Source organism: Coturnix japonica, chromosome 1, assembly GCF_001577835.2.
Source record: "Coturnix japonica isolate 7356 chromosome 1, Coturnix japonica 2.1, whole genome shotgun sequence".
Classification (NCBI taxonomy): Eukaryota; Metazoa; Chordata; class Aves; order Galliformes; family Phasianidae; genus Coturnix; species Coturnix japonica.
Genome location: NC_029516.1, coordinates 173227216 through 173245604, shown reverse-complemented (window position 1 = coordinate 173245604; position 18389 = coordinate 173227216). Strand labels below are relative to the sequence as shown.

The following is an 18389-nucleotide window of genomic DNA, read 5'->3' as shown; positions in this document are numbered from 1 at the left end:
GACAGGTAGTTGTAGAATGTGATGATGTCAGTGTTGCCAGGGCATTGGCAACTTTTGTCTTACTGGTCTTAAATTGCCTTTGTACACAGGCATGTATGTGCAGTTACACCCTCACCACACTGAATTGTGCTTGCTCCTCTTGACCTGAAAATGAGCCCTAAGACAATTTGGAGCAACTGTGGTTTCAGATATTTAATTAGGATCAAGTACGGAGCGACATGAGTGTGAAATTAATTTTAGCTTCATAGAATTGGAAGGTGCTAATTATGGATACTGGATTGTCTAGTTTGATCTTAAAAGAACATAGGAACAGCATTACTGGATCAGACAAAAGGCTTATTTTGCTAGTGGGCAGTAACAGATGTCCAGAAAAGATGTTCAAACATGGCTTGTGTGCAGTCATACTTTCCCAGAATATGCTCCCAAAATCCGCCAGTTTGCAATGCAGAGACTTCTGATACCTAATATGGTATTTTTGTGTTTAAAAGCCCTTGATGAAGCTGTCCAATTCACATATATAACATGTGAAGAACTTCTTTTTGTTTGCAAGGTTTTCCTGTCTGTTTTCAGTTGCTCCTTCTCCAGGCCTTGACACTGAAGGTGATTCAGTTTTGGAACTCTTGTAACCAAGAATACAGAGTACTTCTGTGAGACTTCAGAAGATGAAACAACATACTGATCTGAAAGCTACATCATAATTCACAGCTTTTTTTTTTATCTCCATGAGACCATCAGGATAGGCATATCACAAATGTGAAGACACTAGGCCCATGTCTTTCCTGTGTTACACCCCATGTTGTAGTCCCACTTGAGTCCAAGTTCAGAATATGGTGTAGATATGGCACAGTTGATGAAAACAAGCATCTAGACACCACAATCTATAAAATAACCCAACAGCAAAGCCTCTAGGGCTCTAGTGTTCTCTCAATCATTTCCTGAGGGCTCACTTATAGAAAATACTTCCCTGCTAAGTATGAACAGAGGATCACACCTTGTTCTCTGTACACTGACCTTATGAAATACCTCCTCAAAAGTGGGACGACGCTCAGGGGCTTCAACCCAGCATTGCTTCATTACCTGGATGCACACGAGGGGGGCCATCTCAGGGGCTATGTTTGGGCGGCACAAGGGAGGTGGTTTCTTCACCTTCTTTATAATTTCTGTGGCAAAGAGAAGAATCCAAAGCACAATTTGAGATGGAGGCACTAGGTGAGGGTGAAAGACATGAGAGTTTTCATCTGTTTCTTGCTCATTCTTTCATTGACACTATTATTCTTCATGCTTCTATGGCTGTGTCAAATGAGCCTGGGGATTTCTGCTTTCCTCTGTCAGGAGTCTCTTGGAGGATTTACAAGACAAGCAATTCAATTGCCTTCTTGTCCCTGGAGAGCCAGGTTACAAGCAATAAAGTGGCTGGATGAGGGAAGCTTGTGTGACAGATGGGTATGTGTGAGCCTACAGGCTTATATTTAATGAAACTGCCTCTGACTCTCTCCATCAGGATTTGTGGTCCTCTAAGACAGCAGAGGGTTACAGCCAAGCCCAGACAGGAAGGATACCAGCCGTTGACACTTCATCTTTAACTGGGAAATAGTATGTAGGAGGTTTTCAGAGAAGCAGTGGGGTTTTGTTATTGCTTTTTAGCCTGGCTTTCCTCTATTTAGACTGAGAGTTACCTTTAGGGAGCTAATCGTGCCTTGAAAAAAGTGAAAGGTAGACCTCTATCTTCTTGCTTAAAATATAACAACTGTGATTGTTTCTGAAGGTTTCATTTGGTGGAATGCTGAGCAGTTATCTGGAGAGAAAACCACAGTCCTTCTGGTGGGGACCCTGCATTTCCACAGCTGTTACTGTGAGCACCCAAAGCTTTTCAGTGTTGACAGTTTACTTTAAAGCTCTTTAGCCTATCCCACCAGTCTCCACCAAATGAACTAAACAAGATACTTGGCCCTAACATTTCCAGGGTCAGCCAAGGGGAAATACCTTCCTCAGACAGTTTTAAAGTTCACACCATGAGTAAAAGCTCCTTGAGGATTAGGAAGAAATGAGTAGGAATTCATCATTTTATCAAGTCAGGAAACTAGAATGCATTTCAGCATCTGCTGGAGGTTGCCCAGTGGGGCTAGGTGGGAGAACACCTGCAATTTATATCATCCATCACATCGCAGTCCAGGTATGAATTACAGAGCAGGTTGTACCATGGTTACCATTGCCATAGTATTGCTGCAAGAGCCACTGCCATTTTTTCAAGCACTGAACTGGCAGATCATAGAATCATTGAATCATAGAATTACCCAGGTTGTAAAAGACCTTGAAGATCATCAAGTCCAACTGCAGCCTAACCAGTACCCTAAATCTAAAAACCCTACACTAAATCATATCCCTGAGTACCACATCCAAACGGCTCTTAAACACAACCAGGGATGGCGATTCAACCACCTCCCTGGGGAGCCTATTCCAGTACTGATGGCTGTACCCCACCTGCTGGCTGTCTAACATAAAATGGGTTTACAATGGGCATTCATTGAAATCGGCTCTTTTTTGACTGCTCTCACCCCCTCCCTATCCAAGTACTTATGTGAACCTGATTGAGTATATTTGTTCTTCCCATGCATTCTCAACAAGATTTGAACTAATGAGAGTTACACCATGAGCAATTCGTAACAAATTCACCTATATACTAGTTCTGGTACTAGCAGACTTCAGCATAAGACATCAGAGTTGTGATGCATCTCTGATGAGGAGAGAGAAACTCTTTAACTGTGGAAACAAGGTAAAATAGATTGGTAGATGAACAAAATAGGAAGAAGCCAAAAAGCTCAATAACCTCACCCTTCTTATGACAGACAGAAAAGTAATGATGGATGGGAAGCAAGGGAATTTCCAAGCCATGAAAAATTCTGCTGACAGATTTCACTGCACACCCTGATGAAAAGTCAGAAGTGTGAAAGGGCATTGGAAGTGCTACAGCAGGGCTGAACAGCTTTGAAGCATCTGGGGAGGTGACCCACTGTCCCAACACCCCTAATAGGAGTGATTAGTCACGCAAAGAGTCTAAGGTCAGAAACATGCATTTTGATGTTCGTTATGGAACGGATGTTATGGATATTTTGTTAAAAACAACCTTCTTTTTTTTTTTCACCCTACAAGAATGGTCATGAGATTGAGACATCATTTCCACACCAACATTTAATATAAGGGGCTTGAACAGACCTTTTGTGAGTGCTCTGTGTAAAGAACAGAAACTGTTGCTTACCTTCAGCTGAGAGTTCTGAAGTGCAGTATGGTGGGCCCCGAACAACAACTTCTTGTAGGATAATTGCAAAGCTGTAAATGTCTCCTTTGAACGTGCCTTTTCTGCGCATGTCTGGGTCCCTCAGTAACTCAGGGGCTGTCCAGAGCAACTCTAAACAAATCAAGAGCATCAGATTCTTTATAGAATCATAGAATGGCCTGGGTTGAAAAGGACCACAATGCTCATCTAGTTTCAACCCCCCCTGCCATATGCAGGGCCGCCAACCACCAGACCAGGCTGCCCAGAACCACATCCAGCCTGGCCTTTAATGCCTCCAGGGATGGGGCATCATCCACAGCCTCCCTGGGCAACCTGTTCCAGTGTGTCACTACCCTGAGTGTGAAAAACATTCTCCTAATCTCTAACCTAAACCTCCCCTGTCTTCATTTAAAACCATTCCCCCTTGTCCTGTCACTGTCCACCCTGTAAACAGGGCCCATACTGCTGTTAATTTCATGGATACTCCCAGTGCTGAACTGCATCCTTCAGCTCAGTCATTTGATGAGGGGATGGAACACACACCACTGATTACCACATCAGGTCTTTTCTTTCTTGTGATGTGCTAAAAATACTAAGCTTACATGCAGTCAATCAATGTGAATTCTCCAAATTTAACTCTGTCTTTTAATATTTTTTTTTGCCTAATGAAGAATTCACATTCTATAACACCAGACTTGAACTTCTATGTAAGCCATCTCACCAGTGTCAAGTTTTAACTCCTTTTCTGTACAAAAAGCGTCACTCAGACAAAACGTTGCTGCTAAAGCCTGGATGTTTTATTATGGGTGTTCCTCTTTAATAAAATAACAGCTGATTAAATACTTTAAGTAATTATTCTCAGATGAAAGCAGTTCCAGTAACAGAAGTATGAAGTACGGATCAATCTTTGGTGACTGGAATATAGAGGATTTATTTCCAGTATCACCAGTATCTCCCTACAAAGACATAGCTGGAGCCAATTCCACTTGTCACAGCAATTCAGGATTATTTCAGTTTTGAGATGCACTCAAATCTTCCCCAAACACAATGAGCTTAAGCTCCATCGCTGCTTACAATAAAATCTCTGCTATGAGCTTTTAGGAAGTCTGAAAAGCTTTACATATCCTTTTCTCCAACAATGCACTGCCTGGTGCCTGGATGTTGTGAGATTGAGCATAACAATCCTCACATGGCCACTGGCTTGCAATTGCACTAGGACAAACATCTACTAAATCAACAGACAAATATTTCCCCCAAATCTTCCCTGACGCCACCTACCTTCTGGAGGAGGCTGAACATAAGGGCATTTCTGGGCTTCTAAGAGCTCATTATAACCATAGTCAGTGATCTTCAGCACGAACCGTCCATCCACAACACAGTTACGAGACTTCAGACGTCCGTGGGCAAAATCTCGGTGGTGCAGATACCTAATTCCCTATGAAATATAGGAAAGATTGAGGCAGTTCTTTGAGATTGTAGTATTAGGATTCAGAGCCACTGAGTCAACCAGTCACCTTGGAGGGCATCAAATGCAGCACTGACTTCATGCCAAATGCAAAAGTCAGTTCAGGTACCAGGCTCTGGAATAATTCAGATCACATAACCAGCTTTAATCAGCCCAGGAAACAATGGAAAAAGTTTAGAACTGGATTAGAAATAAGAATTGGAGTTAGCTGTCATACTGGAAAGGACTAGCACCTTTAAGAGTTAGCTACCTCCTTCTTTGTAGCCTTAGGAATAATTGTGCCCAGAAGCTGTACTCTTGGATGAAGTTAAGAAGGTAGATACAAGTGATACTCAATTATTAGGTCAAGAGAAGCAACAGAGGCAATGAAAGCTGGATGCCATAACCCAAGATCTTAAAGGAGGAAGATCACATTGTTCATGAATAGCTCTGGAAGTAAACCATCTGCAAACCACCTTCCCAAGGCCCCTAGCTCACTGTAATGGGATATGAACACATGGGATGTGTCTGGAAGTGAGCGAGCACTCCTGCAAAGTGACTGTGCATGTAGCCATCTTATGACAAGAGATTTCTATGGTTTGGTTCTGTGCTGGAAGCATTTCTGATTTACATCAAGAGAGGGACTTCAGGAAGGAGGTTTATGTCATCAGATTCATTGTTCGGGTGATCAGCTCCAGCTTGATGGGTAGTTTTAACCTCTCATCCTGTTGAGTGGATGTAATTCTATCACCCTAAACCATGCTTCTCATATAGTAACAAAATAAGCAGTTTCCATCAAAGGCCAGTATATACAATATGATTACATTCATATTGGCTTTCCCTGCTTTACATTAGTCTGAGAATCCCATAGTCCTGGATTAAATAGCTATGATAATACAAAAATCACATGCAGGTCAGTCTTCAGCAGGAACAATGGATTTACTTTAATTAGATCCATCATGAGGGAGGACTTGAACATCCAATCCAGTTTCATATCTTCATTTCTCAGCAAGTCTTCCAGACTTCCTCGGGAACAGTACTCTGTCACTATGGCAAAGATGCCACAGTCAGAGAAAAAGCCCAGGAACAGATTCACATTTTCATGACGCAGATCTTTCATCTGAAACAAGACAAGTGAATCACAGGAGACTAAGTCAGCCAAACATCTGCTTAGAATTATTACGAGCTCTTACCATTCCTATGCTTCCAAACAGCTTTTCCCATCGGGAGAATCACAGAATCATTAAGATTGGAAAGACCTCTAAGACCACCAAGTCCAACCCCAACCAACCCCACCATGCTCAATGACCACATCCCTCAGTGCCAATGTTCCCTAGTTCCTCCAGGATGGTGACTCCACCGCCTCCCTGAGCAGCCTGTGCCAATGCATCACCACTGTTTCATAGCATAATTTTTTTTAAACATCCAACCTGAACCTCTCCTGGCACAAACAATTTGCCACTTGCTTTTGTCTATTCAAATCTTTGCTCATCCTAATCTAACTACTAAGACAAACAAAGGAAGATGGCAAAGGTAAGCTGAACAATACTTTGTTTTTCTTTAGACAACCTGGACCTCTTACCAGGACAGAATGACTTAGCTGGGGAAAACTGAGTTCAGCTCAAGTTTGATCTGGAAAGCAGTGTCTGGAGTACACGAAGTCATTCGTCAGTGGTGACAACAGCTAAATGCCCTGGTAAATTTGCTGTGTTACTATAACGCCACTCCTGTGTTAACAGTAGTTGCCAACAGCTTGTGCCAATCGCCTTGAATATGGAAAACAAGTGTGTTTGTTTGTTTGTTTGTTAGTCAATAAGTTGTAAGACTGAACTTCTAAAGGGAATTTTAGTTGGAAATGCATAGCAAATCCCACTGTATCTATCTGTACACTGTTAGGTAGTCAACAAACAACATATAAAATAGCTACCACTATATTATCCTGCCCTGATACAGAAAGGGATGATGTACCCCAAACCACTCTGCTTTCACAGACAATTTTACTTAAAGAACTTTTTATACCCTTAGTGCTGCACCAGCTCTGAAGTACCCAGCCCAGGGTGGGGTTTGGTTACTGCCACTCACTGGTCATGATCATGTTTGTCAGATTCAATCCTACACGATCCATTCCAGTAGACTTAACCAAGCCAGAATTATTGACAGTCATGCAATATGATTCCATAGATATAAAAGGGAGACAAAGAGAATAAAATCTCCCTGCCATTGCAAAGCCCCCCCCCCCAAAAGAACCTTCCCTCCACATCCCAAGGCAGCCCCTGTGCTTACCTTCCTCAGGATGCTGGTAGAGCTTTGCCGCAGATGGTGAATTGCTCCCGTCTCAAACTTTTTCAGCCATACCCAGTCTCCCTGTGCATAATACAGGTGGGTGAATGATAGAGCGAGTCTCTGAGCAACAGTTAACACTGACACCTAGGTTTGAATTCCAGATTCTTGACTTTAAAAGTGGATAAAATACTTGGATTGTGCCTTGCAAAAAAGGTCCTTATTAGAGATGTCGCCACTTAAAGGCTCTGTCTTCTAAGGAAGCTTCTTCACAGTGCTTTTAGAGGGTGACATCTCAACAAAGATGAGACTTGGCAATACTGTGTATTGTGTGCTGCCTGTTGAATACCTTAACCACACATAACTACGTCAGTTTGTGGGTTGGGGTAAGGTCACCTTACACATTGGTAACCCACATTGGTAACTCTGTGCTTAGGAGAAGCTTATTGTAGAACCATAGAATCATTTGAGTTGGAGGGGACATTTAAATGCCATCTGGTCTAACTTCCCTGCAGTGATAGGGTCATCTACAGCTCAAGCAGAAGCTCAGAGCCACATCTACATTGACCCTGAATGTCTCCAGACATGAAGACATTTCACACTCTTAGGCCACCAGCAACACCCATACCCTGGCATCTACAGTACTGTGGCTGAAGACTTTCCCCACATAAGCAGCCCAATAAACCAAAGCAGTGGTTTGTTGACTGTGTCTATACCTACCTCATACAAAGCCACGTTGGAGGTTTCATGGGTGGCAGAATTGCTTTTGAAGGAACCAGAGCGGATTGTGGATTTCTGGCTTCTGCTTTCAGCTGTTACACTGTTTGCATCAGTCAGACTGTCCAACGTTAGTCTCTGGATGCAAGGAAAGCAGATGTAAGACAGTCAACATCTCTAGAGGTAAACCTCCACTCCAGCCCTGCCCAGGACATCCATGTCACCATGCTAGTAAGGTTTCCTGCACTCCAAAACTCTCCATATCACCTCTAAAATACTCATAAGTATTAACTGGAAACACTGCAGCAGTGCTTTAGGTGATGGAAGTGAGGAGGGAGATTTCAGTCTGAGTGAGTCACTGGGTAATTACTCCTCTGGCACAGATAAGAGGCCTGTAACTGTGCCATCAACCTAAGCAGTGAGATGGTCTCACAGCAGTCCAAATGGTTGGCATGGGCCTGGCCTGTGCCAAATAGCAATCCCCCAAACAATACTCAGAGCTGAAAGAAGCCAGCCAACAGAAGCCAGGAGCAATTCCCAGTAAGCAGTTTGGTTACAAACATTTTGTTTTAGGTATTAAGGTGGTTTATCTATGTGGATATAAGCAATACTATACTTTCCAACCCTAGGAACAAAGAATAAGCCCCAGCTACTAGAATAAACATAACCAAGAGTACTATTTTACATTATAACAGCTTTGATTTTATTTATTTGTGCATCTAGCCTGAAATTCAAAACCACTCAGCATATAGGAAAGTGTATGGTGTGAAGGGGGAAATGAAGCATAGAGAAATGGGTATGAAAGTACTATAAGCAAACCTATCTTTGAGTATGCTCTCAAGTAAATTGCATGTGTGGACAAACTTACCTTTTTATGCATCTCTGGGTTGATAAAGACGAGGTCCTCCAGTGTCAACATGATCTTGTTAGGACCTCTGAATAACTGGCTGTTCAGGATGCTATGCCTGGGAGATTTGGAGAGCAGCAGTTATGACTTTTAGGTAGGTAAGTCATTTGCAACACTGAATCATAGATTGATAGGAAGGACCTCCAAGAACATCAAGTTCCAACCCCCCTCCATGAGCAGTGTTGCCAACTGCTAAGTCAGGCTGCCCAGGGCACCATCCAACTTGGTTTTCAATGCCTCCAGGGATATCTGGCCTCACTGTAGTATTGGGAATATGCAACATGTTGGCACAGGGCTAGGCATGAGTGGGAGCATGATGACCTGACTTGGCTGAAATCCTTCCACTAAAGCAACAAGGGCTGCCCAAATCACAGATGACCAAGGCTATAATCCCAAAGAATATCATCACAAATAGACATTTTGAATCAACCTGCTCACAAGTGTACGATATGCTGACAAGTGGTGGAAAACCTGCCACTAATGGCCTCTTCTGCAAGGTGCTTGGCCCTGAGGCAGACACACTCCATGCTAAAACAAGGAATTGCCTGAGAGGGGAGCCCATGTCAAGGAATAGCTGTGGAAGGCAGCAGTCTATGGCAGGGAGTTGGAACTCAAGCCATTTTACAATTCAATTGCAAACTGGCTGTGTATGCAATGCATACTTTGTTTTGCTTAATTTTCTTTTTCATTGTCCATCATGAGATAATATTAGGTTTTAATAGACCAGCCTATCTGTCTGGTAAAGACACAGACAGAAGGAAAGGCTGGAAGGGATGAGCAGTTTTCTGTGCATGACAATGCAGCGTGAAGGTCTTGGAAGTAGTATTGCTGATCCAGTACTTTTCTTCTCCGTCATGAGTGATTAGATAAAGCAGAAGACTGCTGATTCAGATCTACATGCAGGATCTGAGACAGACAGGATGCCTATCGCATACTGTGCAGCACAGGACAAATGTGCTTCTGGCATCTCCCCAAAACACTGCTGTTTTCCAAGAAATGACTCTGGGCTCCTTTATAGACTTCTAGATTTGCAAAATTGCCACAGAGAAGTCAGAAAATTCAATGCTATTTATCAAGTCCAGGCATTATTCAACGCTAATTATCAGGTGTTATCTTATACTTGCCCAGCTTCTCTAGAATTGACAAGGCAGGTAAGATCATGGCAAGAAGGGACATGCTGGCAAGGACCGTATGATCATGGGCTAGTTCATACAGGCTTACACAAACCAATGTGGAACGTTCCAGAGTTTCACTGGGATTCATCTGATGCTAATACCCACCACACGGACATTTTATGGACACAGGAAAGAGGCTGAAGTCACACACTGTTGCTTTTTTTTTAACCCACTCTTTCAATGAAGGCTTGGTCTAACACTGAGCACAAAACATACCGTCTATGAGACAGTACAAAATTCATCAAGCAGGTGAAGAGAAAGGGAAGGAAAGCATCCCATTGCTCCTGTTATCACTTTTCTTCTTGGTTCAGAGAACTCTGTCTATGCTCCAGCAAATATTTGATTGTCTGCTGAGACAACTAAAACTATTCCCAGAGAGAATATTTGATCCTCTTGGCAGTAGGATTCCTATTATTAACCATATTGTGGAAGGACAGGTTTTGTAAAATATCCACAGATTGCAACGATTTACTTTCTCATTGTTGCATGCATTACTCTGGACACTTTAGAATAGCACAGCTTTCCGGAGTTCAGAGTTTACCCGTACATCTACATCACTTTGGCTTGTTTATTATCACCTTTCTCAAAGTGCTTTTTTCCAAGCCACCCAAATCAGCTCCACACAAAAAACTCATCACTCATGTACCCTTCATCTGTCCTCCCGAAAACCTCGCTCCATCATTCACATCCTCTCCCCCAAGCATGGAGGAAAGCACTCTGCTTCCCACAGCAAAGCACAGAGAGCAGAGTGACTCATTTAGGGTCATGCAGCAGAACCCTGGCAGAGCTTAGACCAGTGCTCCCCCATATGAACTCAGTTGGTGCTGTGGTTTAAATTTAGTCCCAGACATGCCCTTCTCTGACATAAATCACTGTCTGAGTCATGCTAGACATTTTATTTCCCTCTGCAGCTGGTCATACATCTTTACTCACAACTAAGCCTTCCCAGGCACAGTCTGGTACTTGTGGAACAGCTTAGATTTAGAGTAGGCAGAAAAAATTGCCTTTTATTTGTGTAATTGTAGAGGCTGGTGGCCAAGGAACCAGAAGCAGCTGTGCGTCATAGACAGTGGAGCTGCTGGGGTGGTGCTTGTTGGGTGGCCTTATAATCATATAGGTTTGAAGGGATGATTCAGGAGTGAAGAGAAAATGTGTCTGGGAGTTATCTGCCAGGCAGGGCTGGATGGGATAATATGGGAGCCTTGCTCTGTTGAACACATTGCTGCTGAGTGTACACCTTCTAATTTCAGTCTTGTGCCATGGAGATGTCACCAATGACAGACAGATTCCTCCATGGGTGGGTTCGGAGTGGAAGACTACACTGGCTTAAGGCTGCACAGTCCTTGCCAAGGAGAAATCCACCAAGTCCATGCTGGCCCTCTAAAGGGAGCCTTGCTTTAACACAGAGAAAAAAGGACAGAGGATCAGCCCTCGTGTTTTGTAGAAAACACAATCATATTAGAGACAGAAAAGAAGGGAAGAATGATCTGGAGAATGAAAAAAGACATCTAATATGGCAGCACACTGCATCACCACCCTGATGCTCTCAAAACAGATTCTAATTGTATGTATGCATTATATTCTATTGTTTTCCTGTGGCATACTTTTCTCTTCCAAAGTGTTAGTCATCTTTCTGATGCATCAAAGCTATCATCCAGTTAATCCTTCTAGCAGCTGACAGAAATCTGGGCTGGATTAAGTGTGAAATGGCTCCTTCTGAGACTATAGAACCAATGCTCACTCTGTTCAAGCCACAAGCAATAAACAGAAGAGATGTTCCTCTAGAGAGCAAAGACCACAATCAAACCTGCAACACATGTTCCAAAGTGCTGGTGTAAGCCTCGCACAGAAAGTAAAACTGGCACTGAATCAAAGATGTTCTACTGTTCTTACCTGATAAGATAAGCCAGGCCCACAGCACACAGCACCAGGGCAAATACCAGCATTGCACCCAAAATCATGATTGTAGGCTCAATTCCTGTGCAAAGAGGTGAAAAAAAATATACGTACCAGTGGATTAGAAAATCTTATTGATTTAGTGAATAGCATTAAAATTGCCAGCATTAAGCCAGTATTCACCTAGAGGAATGTTAGAAAATAGTTCTTATTTGTTTTTAATTCATGAATATACAGATGTTGATTTTATCTGCATGAAACTATTTTAGTTATATATGTACATGCACTTTTTTTTCTATACCAGATCCAGAGCCCCAGTTTTTCACTGATTAAATATAGACCCACAAGGAAGAGATATACTTTAGAGGCAGCTTTAGAGACAGCTTCTGCAAAGTTCATAACTTTTGAACATTTGACCCTTTTCTTTCCAGGAACTGAACCACTGAAAATTCTTTATCATGTGGTACCAAACTGACTGCCAGTGAGAGCCATCAGTCCATCTGGGATTTCTCAGAGAGAAGAGAGAAGGGAAAGAAGGCTGAATTCTACTTCAATGGCCTCATTGACAGAAAGTACTGGAGACAGTTTACTCATGAGTTGCTTTGCTAGAGTGCTGAGGGAAGCTGACATGAACAGATGAGCTCAATTCCAGTGGGAAGTGTTTGTTGTCTTTGCCTCTTCTGTCTTCTATTTGTTTTTATTGTATTCTGTCTGTGTTCAGAGATCCTTCAACACAAACAAGCATGGAGAAGTCTGGGTTGATAAAAAGTTCATGACTCTAAGTCTCTCTTGCATCTAAATCACAGCCCACTTTGGGAGCAATGAGACATAGAGCTTCCCAGTGAAAGCTGCATGAAAATTGGTATAATTTTCCTGCCAGATTTGGACTCACTTTCTGCTTCAGCCCATGGCTCCAGTCTCTGATCATGCGCAAAAGTCACTCTGCTTTCATCTTCCAGCCTGCAACTAGAACTATGCACCCCCCTCTGAGAAGAAATACAGGTACTATAAAAATTGAATGCTGCTACACAACCATTTCTGAACCTTACAGACAGTATACAAGTGTAGACCAAAATTTCATTCCACCAATATGCGATAGAAACCAGGCCATCTTTCTCCAGGAGGTTTCACCTTGAGTAAGAGATTGAGGAAGATCCCACCAGGCAGGCCTGAAAGGAAGTGTTTATCTTAGAAGACAAAGGGGCTGCCATAGACATGCCTCCGATCCAGAAGGATTGGGATATGTGAATCAAAGAATCATTAGGGTTCGAAAAGATCACTAAGATCAAGTCTAACCCCAGCCCACCCCCACCATGACCACAAAACCATGTCCCTCAGTGCCATATCTCCACATTACTTGAATACCTCCAAGAAGAGTGACTCTATGACTTCCCTGGGTAGCCTGTTTCAATGCATTACTACTCCTTCTGAGAAGATTTGTCCCTCCTGGATAAATGCATTTGCCTCTTCTGTAGTTTGCCAGCAGCTGTATGATCAGTACATCTCCAATGTCTAAGAAGGCTGTCATTACACAAATGCCTTGTCCCTCAGAAGGACAGGGGACACAGAGCTGGGTTGATACGCTGGCATATATTGATTGCTCTCTGGCATACATTACTTGCTGTCAAATTGATAGATGTTGACTGTTAAATCTGGAAAACTTTTCCAAGCACACAAGAGTGGCAACTTGGTTTTAGTCTTTTCACTCTGAGGGGACTTAATTGATCATAGAATCATAGAATCACAAGGTTAGAAAGGACCTATAAGATCATCTAGTCCAACCATTCTCCCTTTACCATACCTACAGAAAAACCCCTAAACCATATCTCCTAGCTCCCTATCCAGACGCTAACTCCCTTTCCAAACAGTGGCAATCACTCCGCGTAAGAGAGAAGATTAAATAAATAAGAGACATGTGCCATGTGACCATACTGCTTTGTCTTTCTTACCTCCAGAGCAGAGAACATCTGGATCAAACCAACAGCTGCAGTCTTTCTTGGGTGGGGCTCCTCTTGGAAAGTGAATGTTCTTGCCTAAGGGTTTTACAGACTCTGAAGACATGTCCAGCAAGTGGGTTGGGGACAGCTGGCTCCCATGACCATCAGTGTCCAGTACCACATAATTGCACAGCCACCTCCCACAGCTGTCTGTCTCTACCCAATGGCTAAATCCATGGAAACTGATGTTTCTCGTATGTTCTGTTATATTAGATCCTGAGACCCAGGCTCCATTCCTCCGTGCACCATTTATTGCCAGTGCCATGAAGTAAATGGCATCATAGATTGTCCCAAAGAGTGGAGAAACCTGAAGTTACAGGAGAAATTAAGGTCAGGATATAGTGCTGTCAACCTCTGGCTTGACATTTGCATCAAAAGATGTCATATTACCTCAGCTGTAAACTCAAAGATTGAAACCTGGTTTTGTTCTCCAGGTCTGACATATGAAACCTCAGACTGATAGCTAGAAGGATATATTAGAGGAGTTGAGTGTTTCACCTACAGTGAAGAATCCTACACTCAGTATTGTTAACCTGGCTCCTATTACAGAAAAGGAAAAGAAATGGATGCTTTCAAGGCATGAACCATCTCCTTCTGAAGTAGACATCCATGCAGATCTGATAACTGTATAACTATTGCCTACCCCATGTTTTCTGTTGCCATATCCCATGAAAGTACAAGAAAAAGAATATTTACCTGTGTATCTTCTAGCTCACTGGCTATTTCACCATTTTCTTTAGCTTCCCTGAATGAATCATAAAATGTCCTGTTTCCAGACTCCAGTGTGATGGTCAGCACAGCATCATAAGCTTCCTGGAGCTTTCTGTCATTTTCGAGGACATAGAATGAGTTATTTGGGTAAGGAAGGCTGTAAAGTAAAGTGTCATATGGAATGAAGATGTATCTTCCATCCGTTAGTCCCATTTCCTGTGCTTTTTTGAGTAAGGCAGCCTGTTCCTCCCCTCCAATGAGCACAGAATGCATGCACAGAAGGATAACTGAAACATAAGGATCACAGACATTGTTGTTAATCCATTTGGGCTTTGCAAATTTAAATAGCTTCCTCCAGTGAAAGAGCTGTCTGTATCTGGTCAGATCCTAATGGTCCCCTACCCATATAATGAGCCAAAGAAGCTGGGAATTACACTCATCTTGTTTGATCTCTGCAGGTCTGCAACATCTAGCAAAGGAGGCTGTGAGCATCATCCATTCCTGGAGTCATACAGAAGGATGACTACAGAGAAATTCTGACAGAAGTGAGCCATGGGATAACATGCAGTATAATTATGGCCCTCTGCTCTCACTGACTGAGACAGGATCTTTCCCTTTATGTGCCTTAAGGTGGCATTGTGCACATAGTCATTAGCAGCACCCAGGCTCCATCCATTGATCCTGCCACCATCTGTATGCCTTTTGGGTTGGATATTGTCTTGTTTTACAACTGGTTCATGATAGACCATACCAGAGTCTACATTTTAATCTTCAGAAGATGACAGGAAGCATATAAACAGGAGGGGGAATGACTTTTCATGAGGGTGGATAGTGATAGGACAAGGGGGAATGGTTTTAAACTAAGACAGGGGAGGTTTAGGTTGGATGTCAGGAGTGGCTGAGGCTGGAGGCACCCCTGGGTCCATCTGGTGTAACCTCTGCCCCCGAAGGGACACTCAAAGCAGGATGCCCAGCAGCCCCACATCGAGGGACTTTTGGAGATCTCCAAAGAGGAGACTCCAGTTCCCCTATGGGTGTCTGAATTACAGGAAACAGATTGATATGTCTAGGCAGAGATTTATCACATACTATTGCAGGGAGTTTAAACTGGACAGATGAATCATCTTTGAAGTGAAACTTGTTCCTTCCAATGGTTATGAAAGCAATCCATCATCTCTAACTCACATAGAGTGTTGTGAAGGTGATGAGATTAATTCATCCAAGGTGGATTTGGTTTCCAGCACAGATATGAGCTCTGATAACACTCCAAGTTAGACAGCACCTTGCTGCCCTTCTTAGCTGAAACGTCTTAGCTAAAATGCATCATCATCTGGATTTGCAGAGCTGGTTGCAAAGGTATACAACCAGGACTGGAGCTTCAGTACAGACTTCCTAAAGGGGTTTTGAACCAGGAAAAAATTTACTTGCTTTTCTCGAGATAAAACAGATGATTCTTTGCTACTGGTGTTATAAACTATCAGGGACTCTCCTACTGCTATAGTGTGTATAACACTGGATTTCACCTCTGATACTTCAGTGAACACTGGTACCAAGGACACAGCATTTCCAAAGCACAACATTTCTGATAATACATAGTCAAAACCACTAACAATATAAAACTTTCCTACAAACCCCTCTTTACACTTGGTAGGTTCAAGCACAGATATCCATCTGCATTAAGTAGTACCCAAAATTTGATGGTATAGAAGACCATTTTACTCTATCCCCACCATGTACAAGATGCCCAGCATTCTTTCAACTGAAGCTCTGCTAGGCTATGCTCACTGGATAACAGTGGAGAAAGAAGTATCATGATAATTAAGAAAAAAAAAGGAATTAGACTCAAAGCACTTACTTTTAATGCCACTAACTTCTTTGATCTTGTTCCAAGTGTCTTCAATGCCTTTTTCTCCCTTACCCATGGATGTAACAATGCCTACAGGCAGCCCCTGGTTCCTGAGTGCGCTCGCTAACTTGTTGGATGTGTCCATCCAAACTGCCTGATTGGAAGCAATGATGCCAACGTGAGCCAACTGAAAATATTTCATTATTGTAAACAAAACTCGGGTTGGAGAAGGCAGGGTTCTGGCAAATGCAGGGTGGTGGGTGGTAGAATCCAGTTTGTAGTTGATGCACATCCATGAGAAGATGGCTTTATTCCAGTTTTCCACTAAATATGTAGCCTCCTCGCAGAAACCAGGGTTCAAAGGGCCTATGAAAACTGAGGAAGTCTTTCCAAAGTCAATGAATCTAACCAAGGCTCTTGATGTCTCACACTCTTCTTGCAGGACCACGTAATCCAGCCTCTGGCCAAGATCTATTGAAGGGTCTTTGCTTATTCGTTCCACTGCTAACCTGGCAGCAGCATGGGGGAAGGCTTTGGAAAAGAAGGGATCACAGTTCCAGGGTCCAAGCAGTCCGATTTTAAGAACAAAGCTATGTGCTGGGGAGGTAAGTATGGTTATTCCCAACAGCACCCACCAGACAGCATGGAAAAATGTCTTCATTGGATTCCTATTATTGATGTGATGCAATTCAGTGTGCTGTGGCAGCCCCCAGAGCAAGCTGTTAGAACACAGTAGGAGGAATGGCATTGCTGTAGAAGTGGGGAGACTTAAACTGAGTTCTTCATGAAGCCACGCAGAGCAATATCAGCTGCTGGAAGAAAAGCAGATTACATTTGCTTTCCTGCATACAGATTTCTTCAGTGCATGTAGACACAGCTGAATCAGCCCAAATTACTCAACAGTTCTCAAGGTAAAGTGTGTGAGGTGCCAAGAATTTGCGTAAACCCATGGACATGCACCCCAAAAGGCCAGTGTACCACACAGACAACCATTGAAATTATCAATTTAACTTGCCATAGTCCTGAACTGCACACTTCATAAAGATGTTTTAAACTGTTTTGATGTATATTGTGAAATGAGCCAGAGAAGAGAGATTCTGCTCGCAGCAGAAAGCACAGCCCGTGGGTATCCTTCTCATTTGGAAGCATAAGTCCCAAATCACACAGATAAACACACAGGTAAGAACACACAAATGTGAAATGCACTGAGCCAGCCTATCCCAGAGAGTTCTGAACACATGCTAGGGCCTATGTATACATAAATACATGCATACATGTACTGATCCATATATGCATGTACTTACAGATGTATATATACATGCATATTAAAACTTGCTGAAAAAGATTTTCAAGGATGAACTTGTCTCACTTGCCAGAGTCTCTCAAACTTGGCAGAATGAAAGAGGCATCAACAGGTAATCACAAAACAAGGGAAAAGGAAGGTCATGATTCGATGTAGATAAAAATGTTGAACAACTGCCAGGGCAAAAGCCTTGTGTTCACTCTTGGCATCAAATACTCTTGGTTAAAGACTCAGGGCTGTATGTTTGTTGGGAGTAAAAACCTTACCCTTCACATCCAGGCACAGAAATCCAAAACACACAACAGTTTCTCAACCACTGACAGTGTCATCGCAGGGCTTAGAAAATTTGCTGAGCCAAACAGGTTTGTGCTCTAAAAGTAACGTGTCCCTTACCAACCTACCTGTTCATTTCTGGACAAGTATTTTTATCCTGGATTCCCAACCTCCAAGAGATGCAATGCAGAGCACCGCAGTGCTATAAATACATTCACAGGTCCCTTATGGGGAGAGGTCTCCAGAAAGAGCCACCAAGCAGCAGAGCACCTCCTTACTGATGATGATGGCTCTCCTTGGATGTGATCCTTGCCCCAGGGGAAGGCAATTTGTGGTCAGCCTTCCCTGTAAATGTGCTTGGGTGCTTACCTCCTTCAGCTCGTGGTTTGCATGGGGCACTTCTTGCTGGGATGCTCCCTGTGGTGTCAAAAGTTTCCTGTGTCCCCTTTGGTCAGGACCATGCTTCTCCTCCATGGTTTCATGACTTCAGGTGCATCATCCCAGGATCTTTAGCCCTCAGTGAAGAGAATTCCCAAGCTTCTTCCTTTCGAACTATCTCTGTGCAA

At 42.9% G+C, this 18389-nt stretch overlaps 1 protein-coding gene across 1 annotated transcript in view; it reads right to left on the bottom strand.

Annotated features, from left to right (window-relative positions):
* GUCY2F (guanylate cyclase 2F, retinal) overlaps positions 1 to 17020 on the bottom strand; it is a 39759-nt gene extending 22739 nt beyond the window's left edge. Inside the window, exons 1-11 of the mRNA XM_015852470.2 lie at positions 16257 to 17020; positions 14387 to 14688; positions 13643 to 13997; positions 11691 to 11775; positions 8584 to 8680; positions 7719 to 7853; positions 7002 to 7082; positions 5662 to 5838; positions 4553 to 4709; positions 3257 to 3406; positions 1012 to 1160 (exon numbers count right to left, since the gene is read on the bottom strand). Of these exons, the coding sequence (XP_015707956.1) occupies positions 1012 to 1160; positions 3257 to 3406; positions 4553 to 4709; positions 5662 to 5838; positions 7002 to 7082; positions 7719 to 7853; positions 8584 to 8680; positions 11691 to 11775; positions 13643 to 13997; positions 14387 to 14688; positions 16257 to 16995 (2427 nt within the window). The 5' untranslated portion in view covers positions 16996 to 17020. The remainder of the gene's footprint in view (positions 1 to 1011; positions 1161 to 3256; positions 3407 to 4552; positions 4710 to 5661; positions 5839 to 7001; positions 7083 to 7718; positions 7854 to 8583; positions 8681 to 11690; positions 11776 to 13642; positions 13998 to 14386; positions 14689 to 16256) is intronic.
* Positions 17021 to 18389: the final 1369 nt, after the last annotated feature.